Source organism: Barbus barbus, assembly GCF_936440315.1.
Source record: "Barbus barbus genome assembly, chromosome: 34".
Classification (NCBI taxonomy): domain Eukaryota; kingdom Metazoa; phylum Chordata; class Actinopteri; order Cypriniformes; family Cyprinidae; genus Barbus; species Barbus barbus.
Window position 1 is genome coordinate 17487242 of NC_136762.1, and position 26163 is coordinate 17513404.

The 26163-nt window shown below is 36.6% G+C and overlaps 1 protein-coding gene across 3 annotated transcripts; it reads right to left on the reverse strand.

The window, feature by feature from the left end:
• Positions 1-8491: 8491 nt before the first annotated feature.
• LOC306854342 (protein yippee-like 2) lies at positions 8492-25988 on the reverse strand. 3 transcript variants are annotated; one of them, XM_079392268.1, is made up of 7 exons: positions 25819-25973; positions 25572-25728; positions 19285-19514; positions 19041-19084; positions 17601-17709; positions 12109-12141; positions 8492-11865 (listed from the first exon to the last, which is right to left on the reverse strand). In XM_079392268.1, the coding sequence occupies exons 2-7, from the start codon at positions 25693-25695 to the stop codon at positions 11836-11838; spliced, it is 570 nt and encodes a 189-aa protein (XP_079248394.1). In that variant the 5' UTR covers positions 25696-25728; positions 25819-25973; the 3' UTR covers positions 8492-11835. The 3 variants fall into 3 exon arrangements, with proteins under 3 accessions (XP_079248394.1, XP_079248396.1, XP_079248395.1); XM_079392270.1 differs by lacking the exon at positions 25572-25728 and having other exon boundaries at positions 25819-25988; XM_079392269.1 differs by lacking the exons at positions 8492-11865; positions 12109-12141; positions 25572-25728 and adding an exon at positions 14795-14930.
• Positions 25989-26163: the final 175 nt, after the last annotated feature.

Below are 26163 nucleotides of genomic sequence, written 5' to 3' on the forward strand. Positions count from 1 at the left end.
TCAAGAGGTCTGTCCACTTCTGTCAAAGCAATGTAGACCACATAGCCTTGTAGACCACCACTGTCTGCCAGCAGCACAGCTCTCACCAGGGCTCACAGGGACTTGCAGTCTTGTAGTCATCTACAAACCAGGGTTACCTCAACTTCTCCACAAACTACCAGTCAGTAACTACAAAAGAGGAAATGATTTGAGTTTAAGGGTCCTGTAGACTCAGTATGAGCATGCGTTGACTAAACCATGAGTGCGTGTGTGTGTGTGTTCTTTAATACTAATATAACGTGTGTGTGTTTGGGTGGATGCTGTGACTGAGATATGATATATACTGTATATCCCTTATGTTGTTATGTCTTAATTCCCTCATATTGTTTCACTAGTTGCACTGCTTTGGCTGTTATGTTAAGTTGCGACACTGGGTATTTAATTTCTGTTTTTTGGAGTGTCATAATCTCCTCCGGTAATGGTTTATGGTCTAGTCTTACCAGCTCAGCCAGCCTCTAAACTGCCTCTCACTTTTGTTAATGGAGATAAAAAACAATACTGCTCCGTAATATCTTTGTATGATGTATACTAAAACTATGTGTGAGGGTTTGTTTTGTTTTTCAGTTTTTAAATAAATATTTCACTCATTGATATAATCACTGTTTTGTCTTGATTCCGCTTGCGTAGACTTTCGTGTTACGTCATAATAATTAATATTACAGTCGTCATTGTTGAGGTTTTTGGAAGCCAGAGGGAAAAATCTCAATGCAAGCTTGTGTAATTATTCAGATTAAGCAACCGGTGAGTTATTCTGTTACATCAAATTATTTGTTCAAGCAATATAAACAATGACTGAATCTGTTGACATGCTAAAGATTATCCCACCAGGTGTCACTAAATATTACAGCAAGAGTTCATGCGGGTCAGAGAAGCTCATCTTTTGTTTGTCTATAGTCTGAAGCTACCTTGCAACACTTTCTTTGACACCGGATTTACTGTTTCCACTCTCATATGGGAATAAACAATCAGAGCAGCAGCTAACTGAACGAATAATAAATACAAATTTAGTTGTTTGTTCCATTTCTAGCTACATAAAAATACATGAACATTAGGTTATAGGTAGGCATTTTTAAAAAGTAAATTTTTGTTCCTTAATGGAACAACCCTAAATGGTACATATTAGTTTTTTTTTTAGTTTTTGTACTTTTGAAAGGGAACCACCTCAATGACAGTTTTGTACATTGCCCTCGTTAATCAACAGAAACAGAACTATGAATGAGCCCAATATTTTATCTGTAGTCCCTGACCAGTTATTTAAAAGGCTAACTAAAGTTAGAATAAATCACATATATGACATATGATTTATTAAATTAATTTAGACCATTCAATACATTTGGAGAATATATTGGCACATTCAGGTGAATGCATAAACATAGGAAAAAAAATCTTTGCAGTTATTACAGTTGTAATGTCTACTGCATACTGCCTACCCCAACTAAAATTAAATACATATTTAACATGAATCCATAGCTGGGATTATTTTCTAAATAGAATCTTCGCTCATGCAGATTAAAGTAAAAAGCACGGTTTGTGCTACAAAGCGTCGATTAGGAGAAAGGAGAGCACAAGAGAGTTGAGTAGTACGAGCAACTGCTGAGTAAATGTAGCTATTTAAGAATCGCCCAGTGCAATAATTAAGCTGCATCTAGTGCGATGCAGTGTGTAAACTTCAGAAGATTACCTGCCTTCAGTCAGCTTGCCTTTAGCCAGTGCTCAGGGCAGGCTTTCTTTGGGTTAACTGCTGCTTTTGGTCGGAATGGTGGGTTAACTTTGCACTGGGTATAGTAACCCATCATCATTCATTGATGAACTGATCGCAACCTTCCAGAAGATGAGTTTCAGTAATGGGACTCAAGAATTTGGAGCAGCATCACTTTCATATTCTAAATGCCAGGGTCAAACCCCAGCTTTCGGACAGACCCCTGTTCATTATCGAACCCCAACCTTCTGCAAGACCCCTGCTCACTGTCACAGTTGCACATTTAGGCAGACCTCTGCTCATGGTCAAACCCCAAACTTCTGGACGACCCCTGCTTCCAGTCAGGTCCCAGGTTTTGGACAGACCCCTGCTCACATTTGGACCCCAGCTTTTGGGAGGACACCTGCATTTGGGCAGACCAAAGGGCACGGTCAGACCCCAGTGGATACTTAAACTGGCCAACCATCATCCTCCATAGATAAACTAACTGCAGCCTTCCAGAGAATAAGTTTGAGTGTCACGAACTGCTCCCGCAAGCACCCTGCTACTGCCTTATGCAGACTGGTAGGTATAGCCACAGTCCTGAGCATAACTAGTGTTAAAGTATGTTTTAAATACACTGTTCAATCTAATCCATTCAATCACTCGGTGTTCTTTAAAAGGGAATGGAAAAAGATGATACTCTGAAGATGTCAAGTTGTTGCAAAAGAGCCAGATGCTTCTAGTTCATGTCCATGGCTTTTGTTAATGTCTAATAAAAGAACGTATATGATATTCATTTGTGACATCCATTTCATGTATTCATGTTCAGTTATGACAGTTTCTAAGATGTATTTATGTGCTATATATATATATAGCACATAAATACATCTTAGAAACTGTACAATATATACATATTAGGGCTGTGTATCACCAGCAAAGTCAGTATACGATACAGAGGCCATGATGCGATACATATCACGATACAGGACTGCACTGAAATTCTCCTCAGCAGAATTTTGTAAAACAGCTGTTTATTAAACACTGCATACCATAGGGCCATTTCTAACTATAGGCAGAGCAGGCAGTTGACCTCTGCAGGGCCTCCATAACTGTACCACAGTACAATATAGATAATGGCATATGTTTCATGTTTACATTGGGAACTCACCACCAGGGGCCTGTACCATGAAGCCAGATTAGTTGGCTAGCCAGGTACATTTCAGTTTAGTTTGCACCAATCCTGGGTTTTAGGTAACATGAAAGTGGCTTGGCTTTTAGCTGCTTGCATTGCCATAGAAACTTACACTGCACAGCTAACCTGGGGCCTGTACCATGAAGCCGGATTAGGTGGCTAGCCAGCTATGTTTCAGCTTAGTTTCCGCCAACCCTGGGTTTTAGGTACTATGAAAGTAGCTCGGCTTTAATCGGTGTTCGTTGCCATGGTATCTTACGCTGCACGGCTAACCTGCTCCGGGGCAGGTTATGTTCTGGTTTAGAGATCTCAATCTGAAATTTGACCAATCAGCTTCAAGCAAAGTGACACATCTCTGACGCAATAAAGCCACTCCTCCAGTTTCTCTTACTCCAAATTAAAGGACGCTACGTAAAACATTTTTAAAGATAAAATCATGTGATTTTTAGACATGATTATTTTTTATTATTTATATAATTAGTATACCCTTAATCCATTACACAAGACAGCTTAATTTAATAGTAATTATTAAGCTTTTATTTTAAATTAATATAAACATAGATAATATGCAATATAAATACGTTTTAGAATCAATAGCTGTAAACATGACTACATATGAGTTTCAATTTTTAAGTGTTGTTATATCTATAAATATTATAAACTTTACAAATTTTACTTGCACTTATATGGTAAGATAAGTTTTCCTCTTTAATGGATCGATTGTTTTATCTTGCTGTGTAAATGTGTTTAAATTCTTCATATTGTTCAATCTTTTAATCTTTGGTAGTGAATTCGCACTGACTCTCTCACGAGAAGTGAATCCCAGTTTCAAGGCATGTGATTGGCTGCTCATTACTGATGTCACACTTTCATGTGCACGAGCTCCATTAACTCAGGATCAAGCCTGAGTTGACAGAGAAAGTTGATGATCAGCTTCATAGTACCAACAAAGCCGGATTGAACTGGTTTGGTTTTGTCAACTCAAAACTAATCCTGTAACCCTGAGTTTGTTTAGCCACCATCATGGTACAGGCCCCTGATCCAGGGCAGGTTATGTTCTGACTCTGAGTTAGAGAGCTCAAACTGAAAGTGGACCAATCAGATGTGAACAAAGTGACACGTCTGACACTCCCCCAGAGACAAAAGCTACTCCCCCAGTTTCCTCCAAATTAAAGGTCACTTGTATTTAAAAAAATGTCTGGCTTTAATGATAGCCTAATTACTTATATTATAGGATTTATATTATATTATTATTAATACATTACACACAAGCATTTTTAGTTTAACAGTTATTATAAATAATTTATTTTAAATTAATGTTACAGATCGTATGTAATATAAATAAGTTGTAGAATCAATAGAGAATGCTTTAAAAATGACTACGTGGCCTAACATATGAGTCTCTATCGCTGTATATTTCCAACTATATAGCCTAAACGAACTTAAGTTTAACTTGTGACTGCACTGATAGAGCAAGATCGTTTATTTTATTTGTCCTCTTTCATGAACAAGTAATTTTTTTCATTTTTAAATGAAAAATTTACAATGGAAAAAATCATTTAAATTAATCCTATTCTTCAATTCTTTAACCTTTAATCAAGACTCGTGATTGGCTGTTCGGCAGTGATGTCACACATGCATGTGCACGCGCTCCTTTAACTCAGGATCAAGCCCGAGTTGACAGAGAAAGTTGATAATCAGCTTCATGGTACCAACAAAGCCAGGTTGGAGTGGTTTGGTTTTGTCAACTCAAAACAAATCCTGCAACTCTGAATTTGTTCATCTACCATCAAGGTGCAGGCCCCAGGTACAAAATTCTTATTGCATCTTGTTTTTATGTCCATAAATAATAATGTACTCGTTCTAATAAATTTATATTGTAATGTAGGCTCATTCTAATATATATATAAAAATAAATCATCTTTACATTGCTGGTAGGTTATCATTGCACAAATGATACAAATGGAGCACACTCGCTACGTTTAAAAAATTTAAAAATAAATGAGAAGAGTAAACTAATGCGCTGTCTTCACTGTATCTCACGCGCACAGTCACTCACAGACATTCAGGAGCAAACTTTTTATCAACTAAATAGCTTAATCGCTCAAGAGCTACATTATCTTTCTCAACAAGGAGCTGGTAACATCATTGTTTCTAAAGGAATTAAAGCCACAGCTTCACTGTTACTCTCTCTCTCTCTCTCATAAATGAACAGTTGATGAATTACTATTCTGAGAATAGAATATTGAAGTGGATATATATATATATATATATATATATATATATATATATTAGTTTGAGGTTGCTCGTTCGGCTGAACACAGACACCGAGCCACTTGAATACTTGTATACTTTCGCGAGCCTCCGCTGACTGCGCGCGCACCTTCCCAAACGGACGAGGCTTTTACAGGTAGGCCTACATGTAAAAAAAAATTTAATATCATGAAAAAGGACAATATTTTTTGTCACTCATTTCAGAAAGTGAAACCCATATATTATATAAAGATTCATTATACATAGAGTGAAATATTTCAAGCCTTTATTTCTTGAAATTTTGATGATTATGGTTTACAGATAATGAAAACCCAAAATTCAGTGTCTCAGAAAATTCGAATATTACATAAGATCAATAAAAAAAGGATATTTTAAACAGAAATGTCAGGCTTCTGAAAAGTATGTTCATTTCTATGCACTCAATACTTGGTTGGGCCTCCTTTTGCATGAATTACTGCATCAATACGGCGTGGCATGGAGGCAATCAGTCTGTGGCATTGCTCAGGTGTAATGGAAGCCCAGGTTGCTTTTATAGCGGCCTTCAGGTCATCTGCATTGTTGGGCCTGGTGTCTCTCATCTTCCTCTTGACAATACCCCATAGATTCTCTATGAGGTTCAGGTCAGGCGAGTTTGCTGGCCAATCAAGCACAGTAACTCCATGGTCATTGAACCAGCTTTTGGTACCTTTGGCAGTGTGGACAGGTGCCAAGTCCTGCTGGAAAATGAAATCAGCATCTCCATAAAGCTTGCCAGCAGAAGGAAGCATGAAGTGCTCTAAAATTTATTGGTAGATGCCTGCGTTGACTGTGGACTTCAGAAAACACAGTGGACCAACACCAGCAGATGACATGGCAGCCCAAATCATCACTGACTGTGGAAACTTCACACTGAACTTCAAGCAACATGGATTCTGTGCCTCTCCACTCTTCCTCCAGACTCTGGGACCTTGATTTCCAAATTAAATGCAAAATGTACTTTCATCTGAAAAGAGGACTTTGGACCACTGAGCAACAGTCCAGTTCTTTTTCTCCACAGCCCAGGTAAGATGCTTCTGACGTTGTCTCTGGTTCAGAAGTGGCTTGGTAGCCCTTTTCCTGAAGACGTCTGAGCGTGGTGACTCTTGATGCACTGAGTCCAGCTTCAGTCCACTCCTTGTGAAGCTCTCCCAAGTGTTTGAATCAGCTTTTCTTGACAGTATTCTCAAGCTTGCAATCAGCAATCCCTGTTGCTTGTGCACCTTTTCCTACCCGAATTCTTCCGGATCTTCGTGAAACATTTGTTGGAAAACAATAAGAAAATTTGAGTTTTGTTTCAGATGGAGTCTATTTCTGTGCCTTATGTAATCTCTTATTAGAATGGTTTAGTAAGTGATATTCCCTGGAAGAAAGTTTGCTCATTACCTCACAAATATTTAATTACTAACAAAATGAGATGCATAACAAATGCATTTAAGTTGATTCATAGAATTTACTCGGATAAGTGCTCTCTTAAAAGACTTAAGAATGATATTAATACCAACTGTTCGTTCTGTTTAGAAAACAATGAAACATCTTTACATGTATTCTGGAATTGCTCTTACACAACATCATTTTGGTGTGACATTCTTGACTTTATCAAATGTTATATGAATCCTAATTTTGAGTTTACTTATAGCAGTCATTTTTGGCTTTCATGAATGTGAAAAAAAGTGATGCTTATTTTATAAACCTTATTTTCCTTTTAGCTAAATATCATATTAATAAATGTAAATTTTCTAAATGTAAACTTTTTTTTACGATTCAAACTTGAAATGAAAAATTATTTTGATTCTATTGAGTTCTCTACAAACTTGAAAGCCATAAGAACATTGACTTTATGGAAGGACTTGGCACTTCCTTTGGACTGGGTGTCCCCGAGCGGTTGTTGTGAAACCTGCTGAACTTTTGTGGCTGAATAAAGATTAATCTATATAGTTTATGCATATAGGCTACAATTGATAGTTTATGTGAAGATTGTTTTAAAATCACTTAATATTTCAATTAAATGTTAAAAAAGAATGGCTTTCAATTATACTGTAATGTTGAATGGCTATAATTAATAGGGAAAATGCATTTAATAGTAGCAGTAGCAGTATTGGTATTAATGCTTCATTAATAATAGGCTACTTTGTAAAAACAAATGCCATTAAAAACATATTTAAAATATACTATCTTTATGTTGTTCCTTAATCATTCATTTGGAGGTTCAATGTGAAATTGACAATATAAATATGTGATTAATCATGATTAATTACAGAGAAATGTGTGATTACTTTTTAAAATCGATTGTCAGACAGCACTAATGTTCACCTTTTATAGATTTTAAATTTCTATTTAATTTCTAATTTTATAGGTCCCCCAGAAAGAGATGGGACGGCCCCCACCCCCTTGGCCCCCTTCAAATTTTCTGTTCTTATAATCCGTCCCTCAAATGAAGCTAATCGAATAGCCCTGCTCTAATCCATTAACATGGGTGCAGAAAAAAAAACATGCACCACATATGCACTGCAAACTCCGTTTGCCGAAAACATGCAAAGGACAAGAATCTCAACGTTTTCAGGACAAAAAAAAGATAAATCAATAAATCTGTTTGTTGTTCTTTTCTTGTAAGTAAAGTAAAGGACCAATTAAAAACATTGTAAATATGTTTAGTCATTGTAGTAGTAATAACTGCCTGTTTTTGCAAAAAGAATGCAAAAAATATTTTGGCCGGTAAATTTTATCACGTCACCGGCCATTGGCAGGTGTGGCAAAAAGTTAGTTTTAGGCCCTGTGTGTGTGTATATATATATATATATATATATATATATATATATATATATATTAGAGTGATAACAGAGCTCCTCCAACCGCTTCTCTGTTTGTATCATGTATCACTCCGTTTCTCGTAGCAAGCGACACACACACACACAAACAAACAAAGATTTAATACAATTAGGTGTTAAATCACCAATTTACATACAGGATTTTAATTATTAATGAATTTAGATATGAAAGGTCAAATGAGCACGATAGAGGTGAGAGGACAGGTCAATATAAATGGAAGGAAAAGTCATCCATGATAGACTGCAACTGCTCTAATGATTCTGCTTTCCTGTGGGCTGTGTGTTCATATAAGCATAATTATGTATTAACACACTGAAAAAAAAACTTATAGCATGTATCAATCAGATAGACTATGATTGATAGCTCAAACAAACGGAAACAATTCCTATTATCTTAACTAACAAAGATTAGAAATCCAAAAATTTGATCATAATGAGGCATCTTAGATTGTCTTAAATTGTAACCAGTTAATCTTTATTTAACAGTTGTATTTGCATGCAAAATTGTTTACTGAAAAGTTTAATACAGATTTTATGTAATAATGTGGGGCATGTTGTAGCACTAAATAATCAGTAAAAATTGTGACAACTAGGCCTGGTCTCTCCAATAATAATAACACCAGTGCTGTAGTCAACTGCTCTTTTTGATTTGATAAATTATTTCCTGTTCATGTTTACAGTAGCATCCAAACATAATGGTCTTTGCATTCAAGACATTTGGCAGATGCTCTTAAAAGTCAAATGAATTTTATGCTCCTGCAGTAATTTGCTCTAATGGCCTGTCAAGACAGCTACAGATTGTGTCTTACATGATTTATTCAAGTTGCTGTCTACAAAATTACTGACATATGCAGTATTTCCTAAATAATCACCGCCTTTTAATAATCATTTCAAATAAATACAACCGTTTCTTTAATGAAAATTTAGGAAGACCATAATTTTACCTCTTTCAAAACAATACGTTTTCTCTCAAGTACAAAATATACATTTATTGTGCATATACTGATAACACTGAGTCATAATGACACAATGTGAGGAAATCATGCCATCAGTATTGGTAGTAAGTTATGCACTGTAATCAATTCTCAACAGTAATACTTCTTAAACGAAAAGTATTTAAGATCTTTCATTTCCTTACTAAGTAGTCTTTCTTTTCTAGAAGGCCATCATGGCTGTAGACCACAGGAATAAATCAATCTGTATAATCTTAAACAAATGCAGAGATTATCACAATCCCTAATCCACAGGGAAAATATAGTTCGGCCCTGTTTAATTCTATGCCTCCCAGTGAGCTTGTTTACAACAGACTTCACTGAAGTAGCCTATATCGTATCTCTTAGGTTCAAGATAAAATCCTGTTGAATGGCCACAATCAGATCACAGTGCATTAGTTTAACTGCAGTATGCCACATGCTTGTCTCATGTCACTGTTGAATCTCTTGTGCTTTCTCTATTCACTGTGTCAATGCACCAGTCTGTGCGAGTCTGAGTCAGTCTTTGCTGCAGAGTTTTGACTCACTGAACAGCTCTGCTATTTTTAGCCTCTGCAGCTCACACTCCATCAGGTTACAGTGAGTCTTGCCTTCACCACGAAGGCTGAAAAGAGGAGAAAGGATTGCTAATGGAAAGATGCTTGTGAATGTCGTCTCTGTTAAATATAGGAAGGGTGGGGACACTCAGAAAATATCAGACTATGCCAAGCTTTGGCATTTTAAAGGGATAGTTCACCCAAAGAGCATATTCTAAAATTATTTATGCATCATCATACTGATCAACACAAAAAGGCAAAACGAGAAGTTTTGAAGAATGTTCATGCTGCTCAGTTCCATATAATAAAAGTGGATGGGGATTGGGGCTGGCAAACTCTAAAAAGGACACCATAAGGCTTAATAATAACTGTGATCCATATGACTCACATGTTATTCCAAGTCTTCTTAATATGATAGCTTTTCAGAGAAAAACACAGACTTAAGTTTCATATTCACTGAAAATCTTGTTTGACAGCCACCGGTCACCATTCACTTTCATTGTATGGAAAAGCTTGGAACTTCTCCTTTTATGTTCTGCTGAAGAAAGGTATTCATATTTTTGGGTGAACTATCCCTTTAAGGGTTTACTTTGCTTTTGCCCACAGTCTTATGTTGAGAGTAAACGTTACATAAAAGCGCTGCTGCTGGACAAAGAGGCAGATGCAGATGTGAGGTCATTGGCCAAAAAAAGAGGGTTCTCCCTGAGGACTGCACTTTCACCAGCCAATAAACAGAACCCGATCTGCTAGGAGCGCCATCATTCCTTACTGCAGTCTGGTGTTTCAGGAACATGAGCTCTTGATGTTCTTTGTTTGATTTTCTGCTGAGTCATTACCTCCTGAGACACTCCATCCTAGGGCTGGATACAGCACCTCTGCTTCTGTGTGCTGCTCATATTCCTGCATTTATTCACTTCATTTATTCATCTAATGTTGGTCCATACCTGTAACTGTCTCTTCTGTGAAACACAAAAGAAGATATTTAACAGAATGTCTGAGTTGCTCTTTTCCATGCAATGAACATCAGTAAAAACAAAACATTTAGTATTAAAATTGCATTAGTAGTTCACTTGTGCATGTTTCAGTCAGGTTTTTCAGGTCCTCTGTTATACAGTAGCTCGGTGTGTGAAATTTAACCTGACCTTTGGGATTTTTCACTCTGACGTTTGCGATTGTCGCATTTTGCCCCTAGTGGCAGCTGCACAGAAGTTTCAAATTGGTCATGAAGCAGCCATTGCCCTCTGCTTATTCAGTATTCACAATGTTAAAAACATGAACAATGAATGTATGAATCTCTCCATGAAAACTTAATGACCACCAATACTTCTAGGAATAATTCATATAACTATTTAATTCTAACATGGTTCAGACAATTTTTCATAACCCATTTTATAGAAATAGTGTTTAAAAAAAATAATGTTTTAGTGGAAAAACATTGGTAATTCTCATTTCGCACATAGGCGTTCATCACATATACACACGCATAGATGCCTCATTAGTAGCTGTTTATATGGGCCGCTATACGTAAGCTGTGCGCCATATTGAAACCATAGTTATACACATGTATGAATATCTATTTCTGCTATACTTCAACAGATGTTTCTGCTAAACTAACACAACACAAGAAACAAGCTTTTAGGTAACACAATATTAGCTCAGAACAGAGGATACAGTTATAAACCAGAGTATATACGCACTCTGTGTGCTCTTCTTTGTATTTCCTGTCTACATGTTCATCCATCAACCACCGGAGAGCTGGGTAATCAACTGTAGGTGATATTATTCGCCCACACACTCAGCAGAGCACTACCCAATCCGACAGACCTTAAACAACCTCAGGCAGCGAGCTGTGTGAGGTAAACGCGGGCCCAGACACTGAATGACACCAGCCCTACACAGACACACACTTGCACTGCCTCCTCCGCAACTTGAGGAGCGAGAGAGAGCCAGTTGCTAAGAGACGCGGCCCCCAGTGCAAACACACAGCCATCTGTCTGTGTAAAGAGGAGACGTAGGGCAACTGAAAGGCTGGCACACTCCCCGGAACAACAGGAGTGGAGAGTAGCCACATCTTGTATTTTAAGCTTGTCCATATTGAAATAATAGTCTGTTTGTTAGGGTGAGCCCACATCTGGATTTTTACCTCATTTGCAGTGTTGAAGGTGGGACTGAAGTGTATTTGCAAATCAAGCTGAGCTTGAATTTAAAGTGTTGAACTTTAGTTTGAAGACAAAACATAGAAGTCTTTCAAGCAATACTTCACATAAAATGTCTAATCTCATTCCAAACTTGGAAGATAGTCTTTCTTCTGTGGAACATAAAAGGAGAGGTTTAGCAGAATGTCCAAGCTGCTCTTTTCCATTCAATGAAAATGAATGAAACCTGGGAAATCAAGCTCCATAAATGAAATATATAAATGAAAATAAATAAATAAAATAAATTGATTAATTAAATAAAATAAATACATAAAACATTTAAGTGGACTTAAATGTATACGTATACCATTTATAAACTTCTTCATCCCAAAAAGGAAATTCTGTCATTTACTCACCTTCATGTTGTTCCAAACCTGTACGACTTTCTTCTGTGGGACATAAAAGAAAATATTTTGAGAAACGTCATATCTCCTTTTGTATTCCTCAAAAGAAAAGTATCACATTTAGAGTAAGTAAATGCTGAAAGAATTTGAATTTAAAAGCGCGTTTCGCGAATCATTTGATTCAGATCGGACCTTTGGAGCAGGTTCACAAATCTTTCGATTCAGAATCAGATCGAAACTTCAAAGTGCATTTCATGAATCGTTTGATTTAGATCCAAACTTCGGAGCAGGTTGGCGAATGTTCATTGGAACGTCAAAACAAGTATTATGAATCATTTGATTTAGTTCGGGACTCTCCATAGTGTATCGCAAATCATTCAATTCAGATCAGAACTTCGGAGAGGGTTTGCAAATCTTTCGATTCAGATCAGAACTTTAAAAATTAAAAACAGCATGTAGTTATGATGAAAAGAGCCTACAAAAATAAAAACACCAGGCAAATTAATATTTCGGTTTTATTGACATTTTATATCAGTGTTGATGGGAGTTCCAATAACATTATCCTCTCCTCATCCATTTATAAAGTACCCAACAGTTGAAACTTCTTGCTGGAATACAAAAGTAGTAAATTTCGGTGTCCAGACATAAAGCACGATAATGCTCATATAACAAATGCAACAATTTAATCGCTGACACAGATGAAAATCAGTTATGGTGAATAAATATGTTTATGCACATTTATATTACCACATCATTTAACGTCAGTAAAACATGTCAAGAAGCTTGTTTTTCCACTATACACAATCCCACATGCCATTTTTGTTAAATCAACTAATTTGCAGTTGGGTCTTTGGTGATTTTTGGAGACACTTAAGTGTCTTTTAGTTGTCTTGGGTACAGAGGAGCTATGATGAATTATGTTTTTATTTTAAAGAACCTAACAGATAGGCAGTGTACAGTCTCATCTTATGTCCTTATTCCCCAAAGAGGCCACTAACAAGCAAGAGCAGTCAGAACAAATGAACACCGCGAGACTGGGAATAGCACAAACTGTTGGAATATGGAATACAGACACAAAGATGTTCAGATACAACACCTGTAAACTGCTATACACAAAGGTTTACATTCACTTAATTATGCCCATGTTTCATCCAGAATTGTAAGATGGTAATTTTATGCAGAAAGCATGACAGTAAACTTCACTTTACATTTCTTAGATGGTTTAAAGAAATAGTTTTCAGTGTGAATTCTCATTCCTTTAAAGGAATACTCCACTCAAAAATGAAAGTTTGCTGAATTTACTCAACTTCAGCCATACAAGGTGTGTTTGAATTTGTTTCAGCTGAACAGATTTTGGAGAAATTACATTACTTGCTCACCAATGGATCTTCTGCAGTGAATGGGTGCCGTCAGAATGAGAGTCCAAACAGCTGATAAAAACATCACAATAATCCACATGACTCAAGTCCATCAATTAATGTCTTGTGAAGTGAAAAGCTGTGTGTTTGTAAGAAAACCATCTAGGCTTTAAAAAAAATCCATCCACTGTTGTCCTCTTACATCAAAATGAAAATTTGTCTTGAAATATTTTGGACTGCTTTCAACCGTGAATAGTGCTTGATCTGTGCATATACAGTATCTCTCCTACAGGTACTGAAAGGTTTCACTAGAGAAAGCATTATTATGGATAGACAGCTCACATTTTAGCTAGAAGCAGTGTTTTAAAGTTACAATCTCTTAACGATGAATTAGTTTCTCACAAACACAGCTTTTTAATTCACATAACAATAATTAATGTCCTGGAGTTACTTGTGAATTATTATGGTTTTTATGGTTTCATTCTGACGGCACCCATTCACTGCAGATCCATCGGTGAGCAAGTGATGCATGGCTAAATTTCTCCAAATCTGTCCGATGAAGAAAACAAACTCTACATCTTGCAAAGAAATTAATCTTCATCTTGAATATCTGATTAATATTTATTTATTATTAAATATTTAATTATTATTATTTACTATTCTGACTGTGGTTTGTCTCTTTGGGTTTTTTTTTTATTATTATTGGTACACATCGTGTTTATCATTGCTTTCTGTTTCTGTGTACACTTTATTCTGTGTTTAAAATCAATAATAAAAAAAATAAATTAATCTTCATTTCTGTGTGAACTATTCCTTTAAGCCCTGTTTGTTGGTCCATCAGAGCTCCATTCAGAGATTTCTCCATGCCAGTCCTCCTCACTTGTGCAGATGGTGCAAACCTCAGCTGAATTGAGAAAGGTCAGCCTGGTAGTTTCTCACTGACACGAAGTGGAGAAAGCCCCATCAGCTCGGCGAACTCGTGACCCTGATCCTGCCAAGCACAACGCGCCCCCTGAGCCCTGCCTTATGTCATATACGCGTATGAATAGAGCCGCTTGTAGTATAAACCATCGGGCTGAGATGAGTGTGACATGCGGTATGCTGTTGTTTTACACACGTATGTCTGTACACCTTGTGTATGCATTCATGTATCTCAGTGTGCTCCCATGTGCCGGGCCGGACACATACACACACATGCGCGCACTCTCCTCTAGACACACAAAGCCCCCCGGGGCGGCCCGTTCTACTGATTCCGGTCCGGCGAGGGGCGTGTGTGTCAGTAGGAGATGGAGGGTAGAAGAGGGTTTAAGAGGGTAATGGCAAACCAAAGTCAGTCATTCACCCACACATTCACCATCCACCCGTTGCTCTCTCCAGGACGCTTGCTCAGTCCCAGCCGTTGTCCTTGATCATGTGGGCGAGCTCGATAATGAACTTGCCTTCCTTGTACTTCTGACTGCTCTCAAAGGCATGTTCCTGGGGGCAGGAGGAAAGCGAGAAACGATATTGACCGCAAGACTAACTTGGATGTGAAACTTGTCATCATTTATAGGTCAGCGATAGACTGTCCATGATAAGAAAAATCTTTATATTTTGATTTCATATAGTTTTGACTTTTTTCAATGCCATTTTCAAGTAAAGTTACAATTTAAAGGTATAGTTCACCCACAAATGAAAATTCTGTCATTAATTTCTCACCCTCATGCCGTTCCAAACCCGTAAGACCTTCAGTCATCTTCAGAACACAAATTAAGATATTTTTGATGAAATCTGAGAGCTTTCTGACCCTGCATAGACAGCAACACAACTGACACGTTCAAAGAACAGAAAGGTAAGGCCATCGTTAAAATAGTCCATGTGACATCAGTGGTTCAAAACTTAATTTTATGAAGCTACGAGAATACTTTTTGTGTGCGAAGAAAACAAAAATAATGACGTTATTTAACAATTTCTGTATCAGTCTTTGACGCATGTTCACGCCAGTACCATGACGCATGGCGTAGAACCCAGATGCACTGTGATTTGTTATCAGTCAGAGGAATGCACACGTGTGCATCGTACTTTCGTGAACACGTGGTGGAGGCTGACACGGAATAGAAGAAATGGTTCAATAAAGGCGTTATTTTTGTTTTCTTTGTACACAAAAAGTAGCTCCATAAGGTTGAACCACTGATGACTATAATAGTCACGTGGACTATTTTAAAGATGTCCTTACTACCTTTTTGAACCTTGAAAGTTTCAGTTATGTTGCTGTCTATGGAGGGCCAGAAAGCTCTCGGATATCATCAAAAATATTGTGTTCTGAAGATGAACGAAGGTCTTACAGGTTTGGATGAGGTTGATCTGGGGGAGTGGTTAGTGTGCTCGATTGCAGTGATGTCTCCGTGGGTTCGAATCCTGGTTGAAGCAGTCACTTTTGGGGAAGTCGTGGCCTAATGGTTAGAGAGTCGGACTCGTAATCGAAAGGTTGCGAGTTCGAGCCCCCGGCCGGCAGGAATTGTAGGTGGGGGGAGGGAATGTCCAGCGCTCTCTCCACCCTCAATACCACGACTGAGGTGCCCTTGAGCAAGGCACCGAACCCCCAATTGCTCCCCGGGCGCCGCAGCATGGCTGCCCACTGCTCCGGGTGTGTTCACGGTGTGTGTGTGTGTGCGTGTGTGCATTTGTTCACTACTCACTGCTGTGTGTGTGCACTTGGATGGGTTAAACGCAGAGCACCAATTTCGAGTATGGGTCACCATACTTGACAATACGTCACGACAAAAAAAAAAAAAAAAAAGGTTGAGTAATTAATGACAGAATTTTCATTTTTGGGTGAACTATCCCTTAAATGACTCTAAAAATGTAATGTGGTGTAACCATAAAATAAAAGTAATAACATTTTCATCTTATTATACATGTTAATCATTACTTTAAAAAAAGTTTTTAAACATACTTTAAGGCAAATTTTAGTTTTTCAAATATCATGAATTATTAAATTAAAATATGTTTTATGGAGAGTTGCACTACATGACATTTTTGTAACCTGAACTTGCCTTGCCCTATCATAAAAAGGTCAAATTATGGTCAATTATGTCTGCAGGTGTCCTATGATAAAATTTCCATTTTTATTTATCTAATTTAGTAACGCATTACAATAAGGTTCCATTTTTTAACTATATATTTAATGCATTAACTAATATTAACAGTGAGCAATACATTTGTTAAGGTATTTATTCATCTTTTATCTTTTTTTTTCCTGCATGTTGGAAATAATAATAAAAGATGATGTCATAAACAACTTAAGGTTTTCTTTTCAAGAATTGTATTCCTATAATGAGGATTTTTTCTTTATTATTGTATCAGGACAGTTTTATCTCTGACATGTATTACTTTTTAAAGTATTTATTAATACATAGGTAGGACAAAAAAGTTTCACTAATGCATTTAATATCCTGTTTGTCTTTTCTTTTTATAGCTGATGGATGCAGGCAGCAGGGAGCACTCATCAGATTTCTGGAGAAAGGCACTGGGTCAAACTTCCCTGCTACTCTGAAACGTCTGCATTCACATTGACATAAATATCTGACGTGCTTATAAATAACCAGGCCACTATGGGAACGTATACTTGTTTATGTGCTTACTGGTGTTTGTATCGCTCAAGACTCCATGTCAAGGGCGACCGGAAATCCACCAGTGCCGAAAAAAACAATCGGCATGCGGCACAGCTGCTGATTAAAAATGGACGCCATGCAAGTAATGTGTCCTGCTTAGACAAGCCTTTATTAGCAAGCATAAACTGACAAAGCCGTGCATATTAACAATGTGCTATCATCTCAAAGCGTCCATGACTTGTTCGGTCAATGCAAGCACATTCAGTTTCTTCAGGGTAATGAGGCTACAAATAGATTCTATGTTATATCTCATTATATGGACAAAAACAGTTAAAACATTCTTTGAACATCCTCTTTTGTTCTCCAGAGAAGACATTTTTGGGTGAACTAATGTCCAATAATGTAAGCTTCGGCATCTTGTACAGTCATCATTTTATTGTATAACCATTTTCCACCGCCTCTCTAATTACATGTAAATGACCTGTGTTATGATGTGATGTCAGTTTTATGTAAATGCCCTTTAACTTTCCATGTGTTGTGAGTGTTTTCTTACATATTTCCATCCCAGTGTGGTTTTGCAGTTTTCGCAGTAGATGTCTGCCACTGCGTGAAGGCCTGTGAGCAGAACCCTCTCCTCTGCAGGACCACATCCCACGTTCACCCTGACAAGACAAGTGAGACAGTCATGCACAGGAAGCTACAGTTAAGTTTGTGGAAACATAGTGGACATGAGTTTATATAATAACATTCAAAAGCTTGGGGTCGGTAAGATTTTCTCTTTAGTTTTTTTTGTAAAGAAAATACTACTTTTATTTACCAAGTATGCATTAAATTAATCAAGACTTTAGCACTAGCTATGTTTCCCCCCCAAAAATTGAAGTTGCCGCACGCCTGTGGCTGTTTTTGCCAACATAATAAATGACTTGCATGCAGACAACATGCAATAACAAACACTGTCATGTTATCTTGCGTTCGGAGGCCTGATGTTTATGAACGTAATCGTCTGAGACAGTTTTGAATATACCAAATCATTTTGATGACAGACTTTGGTTCAGGCATTTCAAAATGATTAAAATAACTTTTGAGATGAGGTGTGATGAGATTGGTGCGCAGGTTAGTTATCCAATCACATGATCTGTTTAAGGCAAAGTCACGTGACTTCTTTGATGCGCATCAAGGAATTTATTTTGTACATGTGTTTCCATTGTAGTTTATTTGCGATGTCTTAACAAATAAAAAAATCAGACTCAAGATTGTTATGTGCATTTTTAGAATTTATGTACATTTTGGCACTTCCATGCAATTTGCATAAAAGAAGGTGGATGGAAACATAGCTATTGTCACAAAAGATTTGTATTTTAAATAAATGATGTTCTTTTGAATTTTCTATTCATCAAAGAATCACAAAACATTATGTGTATCAAGGTTTCCAAAAAAAATTTAAGCAGCACATCTATTTTCGACATTGATAATAATATATAATAATAATAAATGTCCCTTTGTATTTTGTATTTTTAATCAAATAAATGAACATAATATGTGACCCTGGACCACAAAGTAGCACGGGTATATTTGTAGCAATAGCCAACATTAAATTGTATGGGTCAAAATTATTGATTTTTCTTTTATGCCAAAAATCATTAGGATATTAAGTAGAGATGATGTTCCATGAAGATGCTTTGTAGATTTCCAACCATAAATATATCAAAACTTAATTTTTGATTAGTAATATGCATTGTTAAGAACTTAATTTGAGCAACTTTAAAGGCAATTTTCAAATATTGTCCGATCCTAACAAAGCATACATCAAAGGAAAGCTTATTTATTCAGCTTTCAGATTATGTATAAATCTATACTCGGTGTGGTTTTTTTGGTCCAGGGTCACATATCCTTCTTTCAAAAACTTTTGAAAGGTAGTGTATAAACCCACCACTTCTTCAAATACCATAACTGTACAATCAAATACCCATGTAAAAACACAGAAACACCTTACACAGAGTTGAACAGATATGCTCTGCCTTGACTTCCTTGAAATGACTAAAAGACAAAAAAGAGACACATTCTTTAGAGAGCTGCATATAATATCATGTCCAAATGTTAATCTGAAACTACAGTATCTGCTTTGTTATCTGATGTGACATTAAACAGCATGTGCTGATCTTCTAACCTGTGAGCTTCATATGTTTTACAAACATGTTTGTTCGTGTCAGGTCGTTAATTCTCGGCTCATTAATCACCTTGGAGATGAGCTCGTCATGGTTGGCGAGGTGTGCTCTGCAGTGGATGCAGCTGTAGGTGCGGTGGCAGCTGGGCAGGTACGCCTGGAAAGTTTTGGAGCGCGTCATGGTGACCATGGGCCGGGTCGGCGGGCGGTGCAAGAAGGGGCTGCCGGCCCAGGTCGGCTCACAAGGGAAGCACCGCAACACACAGGTGAGGGCCGTGGTGGGGCGGGGTGGGAGGTATACACCTGCACACACACAGGGATGTCCTGGGGTGAGTGACATCTGAGTCAACCAGTGCCGTGAGTTTGGGACGGGACTATCTACAAGGTTACATTATTTTTGATCAAATTTAGTATTTTAGTAAGATTAGGAATCAAGAACCAGTTCTTATTCAGCATATATAACACTACTGACTCTACAGTGTGAATCTTACAATTCCTGAAATAATTAATCTTAATCTACAAAATGATTAATCGTGATTAATCGATTCAAAATAAAAGTTTATGTTTACACACTATGTGTACTGTGTATATTTATTATGTATACATAAATACACACATATATATGTATATATTAAGAAGAAATATGTTATGTTATTTATAAAATATTTATATTTATAATATAAAAATACAAATATATACAAATATGTTCTAAATATATACATATGTGTGTGTGTGTATTTATATATACACATAATAAATATACACAGTACACATAGTGTGTAAACATAAACTTTTATTTTGCATCGATTAATCATTTTGCAGTCCTAAAAGAAGGAGCTTTTTAGTTAAAATATAAACATATAGTGCAGCCATAAATGATTACTGAACAAATAACTGGTTCTTTTAAGTAAATCAAACACATGCAGCTTACAACCACCTTTTTGCTCATAAGACTTAAATCAGTGTAGTTATTGAGTGATTGCTCATATGACAACATGTAGTTAATGATACATATTAAGAGTTTTGACAGTAGTATTTTATACAAATAAATGAATGAATGAAATATAACACATTTTATGTTTGTTTAGGTTTTGGTTTAAAATAGTTAATAACTCAATTTAATTTATGTTGCCTCAAAAAAAAAATAAAAAAATAAAAACACTCGAAAATTATTTAAAAGTATGTGTAAACTACTTTTATGAGAATTGTTTTGAATGTATTTACTATTTAAATTATCTATCATTTTGCAACAGAACTGTATTTTATTCCCAACTCTTTTCTTTGTCAAAAATACTAAAAGATTACACACCTCTAAACTTTGGTGTATAACATGTCCGGCACGATTCACACTGTATCAACAATACCTCAAATTCAGTGTTGTTTTTGTTAACTAAAACGATCAATTAAAATCATTTCTGTTAAATGCTGAAATAAAATGTAAATATTAGATGAAAAACATAAAATTAGATAAGTTGCATTGGTAACTAACTGAAATAAAGTTGAAGTACTAAAATTCCTAAAACTGAAACATTAAAGCTTAATAAAAATATTAAAAACAAAAACAGCACATTACAAAAATACAAACACTTATGCTAAAATTAAAATGAATATATAACAAAAAATAAATAAATAAAAGCTAATTATTCAAAACATTAATAAATACTATAGTAGTACATAAATAATGCAGCTTAATCGTGTGACTTGTTGAAAGGTGTGCTATAGATATAGATAAAGAATAATATTTAATATAGATATCTACTAGATACTTTGGTGTAAGCTTGGGCCAGAAATGGCCAATGCTTTGGCAACCAGCCACAACACCCTAACATCATGGTGGCCATTTCTACACAATCAAACCCTCTTTCCATTTTGTTTAATAGTGGTGCAGATATTGCACACTTCACCTTTAAGAATGTCCATTGGTTAGCAAGTGTGTTTGCATGCACCAGTTTGATGCTTTTTTTAGTTTTTTACATGACTCCTTTAGTCAGAAGGCTTTGTTGAGGCAGGGGTGAGCCTGTCTTAAGAGTCTGGAGCAAAAAGCAGCTTTTATGTTCTGTCCATTGTTTCCCCGCCAAAGCGTGGGGTTGGAGAATAAAGAGTCTACTGATAGATCGAAGCGCTTTCCCACACAAACACACAACCATCGGCTGGGGCAAACGCACACTCGTACTGCGACATGTCCACAAATAAACCCTCTGGTGACCCGCTCTTGCCCCAGTTCCACACCCTGACCCGTGTGGGTATTTTAGCACTCTGCGAGTTTGCTCAGGACTCTATGCTGAAAGACCCTGTGGGGTTTTCTTACAGTTTACTATCAACCAAACGATGCTTTTTGTGACACTGCTATGATAACTGCATAATAGATGAGATTATGGATTTCTCTTTCTCTCACAGAAGCTTTGGGAGAGACTAAGTGGCTTTTATTTGTTCATACTGGTTCTGTCTCAATATTATTGCATATTATTAACTGAAATGTAAGCTGTTTTGTATGAAAACATCAATAAATTATAGTAAAAGAAGAATCAGGTTATCCGTATTTCAGGGAGATGTAAACTATCCTCTGAGACTCCACGCTGAAGGAAACAATGATCAAATCCACCTTTTAGTGCCCTCGAATGATTTTTCCAACCTATTTGTGTCTTTGCTTGGGATTTTGTGTTTGTATTCCTCCTTATTCACGCAGCTGCAAATTGATTCCAGGTTTTGTATTGCCATAACAGGCAGATCGATAAAAGTGAAGCGAGAGAGTCTCGGTATGGTTTCATCATGCAGACAAAAACACATCAGATGAGCTCTGATCCATGAACGCTGATGAACCTTGAGGCACAACCAGTTCAAATACTGATCACTGAACCAACACATAAACTGTGCCACAGATCACAAAGCTGGACACAAGCTGGATGGGAAGCCACATAGCTTATAAGATGCTTTATAGTAATTTTATCAAGTGTTTTTAGGGATCGTTCACACCAAAATGGAAATGCTTTCATCGTGTCATTCCAAACTTGTACTTTCTTTCTTCTATGGAACATAAAAGAAGATATGTTGAAGTTAAATCACTGCCACTGAATAAAGAGGTTTAGAACGAGCAACATAAGGGCAAGTAAATTATTACATAATTTAATTTATACATGAACTCATTTAAACAAAAGATTCAGTCAGATTTTCTAAGCTGTTCTGAGTGGTTTTTCAGCAATGCTCAACATAGTACAAACACTACTAAATAACATAAATACCAGCATTAAAGGAATAATTCACCCATGAATGATAAGAAATTGGTCATAATTTATTAATTCTCACATCATTCTAAAGCCATATGCTGTTATTCTTCCATGGAACAACATTTTAAAGAAATTTTACATAGCTCTTTCTTTTCGTGAGAACTGCTTAAGTTACTCCTCTACTATTTTTTAAGAATGTTCATAGATTTTTTGATGTCAGTTACATAAAAAAGTAGTTTTGTTTAATTTGAAACCTAAATGTAAGACGGATTACCCCTTGCCTTTACTAACTGCTAGTTGGTCAAACCAGGGTTGCAATACCTGCAGTTTTACCATGGAATTGGGCGATTTTTACACTGTTGCCGTGAATCGTTTTTTAGTCCACCTTAAAGCGATCCCCCTCCCAGAAAGCTATTTTGACAGAGGAGGACCACCCGGAATGTGATTTCAATGGAGAAGACCCCCCACCCAATGCAGGGGAAACCCACAGAAAAAAAACACAATTGGGATAGTTTTGGGCTAGATTTTGTTTAGATTTTATTTCGCAGACTTGGCAACCCTGGGTCAAACTAGCTCTTAAGACACAAACTGCGTCCAAAGTTACATTACGTCTAGCTGGTACTACATTTGGTTTAAAACTTACTTCATGACCATTAAGAAAAAAAAACACGTTATATAGTTTGAATACGAGTAGTATGAATGAAATCCAGACATACATTATCCACCATGCTATCACTGTCACATGACCTACCAGCTACCATTCAAAACTCATGCGATAGTAAAGCGTCCATCTGCTGTGCTACATGGTCATGAAAACGTAAAGCTTGCACGCATTTTTGAGTATTGCTGTTTAAAAAACAAGTGATTTTAAGCCACTGAAATGCAATCAGCAGTGAAAGAGAACTCATTTCGCTATATGCTGTCTGAGAGATTGTTTCTGAGAACTGGCGCGCATGTGAAGACGGTGCTCATAGAATGTGAGAGTACTGAACGGAGTTATTTTTGTCTCTTTATAGGCGTTTAAAGGCTAAATACACACACTTGTATCCTCGAGTATCCTCGTAAACACAGTCATTTAGGTCTTAAGTGAAAGAAAAAAAGAGAGCTGAGAAATAAAAAAAATGTGACAGTATATTGGATCTGGGGCAGCTCTTAAAGTGATAAAAGTCTAATATTCCTGCTGCCTGTCATTCATTTTAATCAAAACAAGATAGAAAATCTCTCACTGCTCTTGACTAAATCTCTTTTGTAACTTTAATTAGAAGAAATATATATTTAACACAGCGAAGAATATGCAGTGTTTTTATACATTTGATTAGGCCTACTTTATAGCTTTGTCTGTACTTATAGCATATAACTTCTACATATAGCACATATTACTTAATAGCATACTGTATCTGTATGCTTTTTTTGGTGAACAGTACCTTTAATTTAGTTAATTTGCCCCTTAATGTCTCCTGTTAAGCGCTCTGATGCATTTGTTGTGACAGAGGGGCTGTAGCACTCATCACTTCAAGGCCTGTGCATCACAAGGACCTTCCTTATGTAACCTAAGCAGCGCTGATGGGGATAACAGCAGCAACAGAAAAGAGGGGAAAATATGCTGTGTGTCCTTCTGCTGCGTCCTATCCTTCACTGGCTGTCCATCCCCTAGCGTTTTATTTAACAGTCTTTTTGGTGATGCATTAACTGTAATTACTTTGAGACAGGATTTTTGCAACGCCTACACACACACACAAAACCATACTTTTATCATTTTGGACAATGGTGTAATACGATGTTACGTCATAGCAAAATGATTATACAGCCCCTGTAATTTCCTGAGTGGGTCATGAAAATTAAAATGTTCTGCTTTTTGTGATTATCCATTTCTGATGGCTTGTATTTGCATTCATAAATGCAGTTTATTATGCACAGAGTGTCACAGTATAATACCATAGCTTTAGACCTGCAGGAAATACTATTGAAAAACATAATCTCTGACCGGATTGAATTTGACAGCGTCTCAGAAATTACTTGTCAGCATTTGCTCTGAATTCGATTGTGTAAGAGCGAGAGAGCTTGTTGAAAATAAAACAGTAATCAATTCTTATTATTGTTTTATGTAATAACTCACTGTTTGAGTGCTGTGCTGTACTAAACCTCATGTATTGACAGCAGACAGTATATAGGGCTGGATTTCAGCCACACTGCACAACTGGCACCGTGTCCTCATGGCAGCCCAAGCATGCTTTCAAATTTGACCCCTGACAACAGTGCCATTAACAACATTTAATATGATTTTTTGAGCCTAATACAACATACCAGAGCAAATTCCCACTAAAAAAGGCAGTAAAATGTGAGACTTGTTCAAATGTGATCATCACATCACAATCTCACAACTTCACAGGTTGATAACTCAACCTACTGCTCAATGCTGCAATATAACTCTCATCAAAGTAATATGAATTCAAACCCATCAATGCTATCTAGTTAGAGAGCTTACAAGGTTTTGAAACACAGCCAATATAATACAAGTCAAAAAGTCCATGAAAAGTGCAAAATCTGTGTTATGAGTGGCCATGAATTGTAGTGTTATAGTGATGTGGGTCAATTATACTAAATATTCTATTGAATGTATTTTTTTTCTGAGTACTAAATATTAGATAACATTCAATTAAAAATTCTAAATACCAGATATTTTGGTTATTCTACTCCATTAAATAATCAATTCTGTGTATGCTTAATATTCTATTGCAATTTTATTTAAAAATGTTCTAAATATATTGAATTGTATTCCATGCTTTTAAATTATCCATTTTATTTATGCTGAATATTCTAGAACGTTTTATTACATATTCTGATATTCTAAGTATTGAATGTTACTGAATGGTAAATGTCTGTAAAATAGTCTATTATGCTTTTTATGCTGAATATTCTATTTGTATAGAATATACATATATATACATAATACAAATGTATTTGGTTTTAGTTTTTAATATATATATATATATATATATACATATATATAGAATTGCAAGTAAGGTCTGCAATGTTTATCTCCTGGAGAACTCAGACATGACGCAGACTGAATAAAGTGCACACTAACGCAGCCCTAAATGCAGAAATGTCTTAATTTATGACTGATAGCACTTACATGTCATGCAGACACAACGATTAAGGAGATCACTGTCCGAGATGATACATGTGCCACTGCTGTTGCTGCTGGTGGATGTGATAGTGGAGGTGTTAGACCTGCAGCACATCACACCATCCAGCATCTCCAGCACTACACTGTCATCATGACCAGCTCACTGTCAATATCAGTTGACAATATTTACATACAGCAGATGACTATACCAAACTTTCATATTTAACTGCTCGTTAAAATGTCAAGCATTTACCTTTGAAAAGAAGAAATCGAGGTTGTGAGACAGCGGCACGTGCTCCTCTTCCGTGAAAGTAAATCAGGATTCACAGTAAACTTTGCGCGTGCATTCCCTCTCCCTCTTCTCTCGCGCTCAGTGTGGACGTGGTGCATGTAAACCAAGTTTAGTCTAGGCACGATCACACTGTACATCACCTAGAACGCAAATGACAACTGCTTCCACCAATCACCGAGGCGCAGAGGCATAGCAACATTACGCCGATTGGACAGAACGTTAACAAAAATCAACCAATCATTATTTAGGCTGGTATCTACCTGCAGCGTCAAAACCGCATTTGATCGATTAGTATTTTACTTTGTG

Bases quoted from the DNA above. Each gene is read 5' to 3' on its own strand.
- LOC306854342 (XM_079392268.1), bottom strand. From the start codon at position 25,695: ATGCTGGATGGTGTGATGTGCTGCAGGTCTAACACCTCCACTATCACA. The intron at 19,515-25,571 runs GTAAGTGCTATC...GTGTGTGTGCAG, and splicing joins TCGTTGTGTCTGCATGACAT to GTGTATACCTCCCACCCCGC. The intron at 12,142-17,600 runs GTAAGAAAACAC...TATGTCCCACAG, and splicing joins CCACACTGGGATGGAAATAT to AAGAAAGTCGTACAGGTTTG.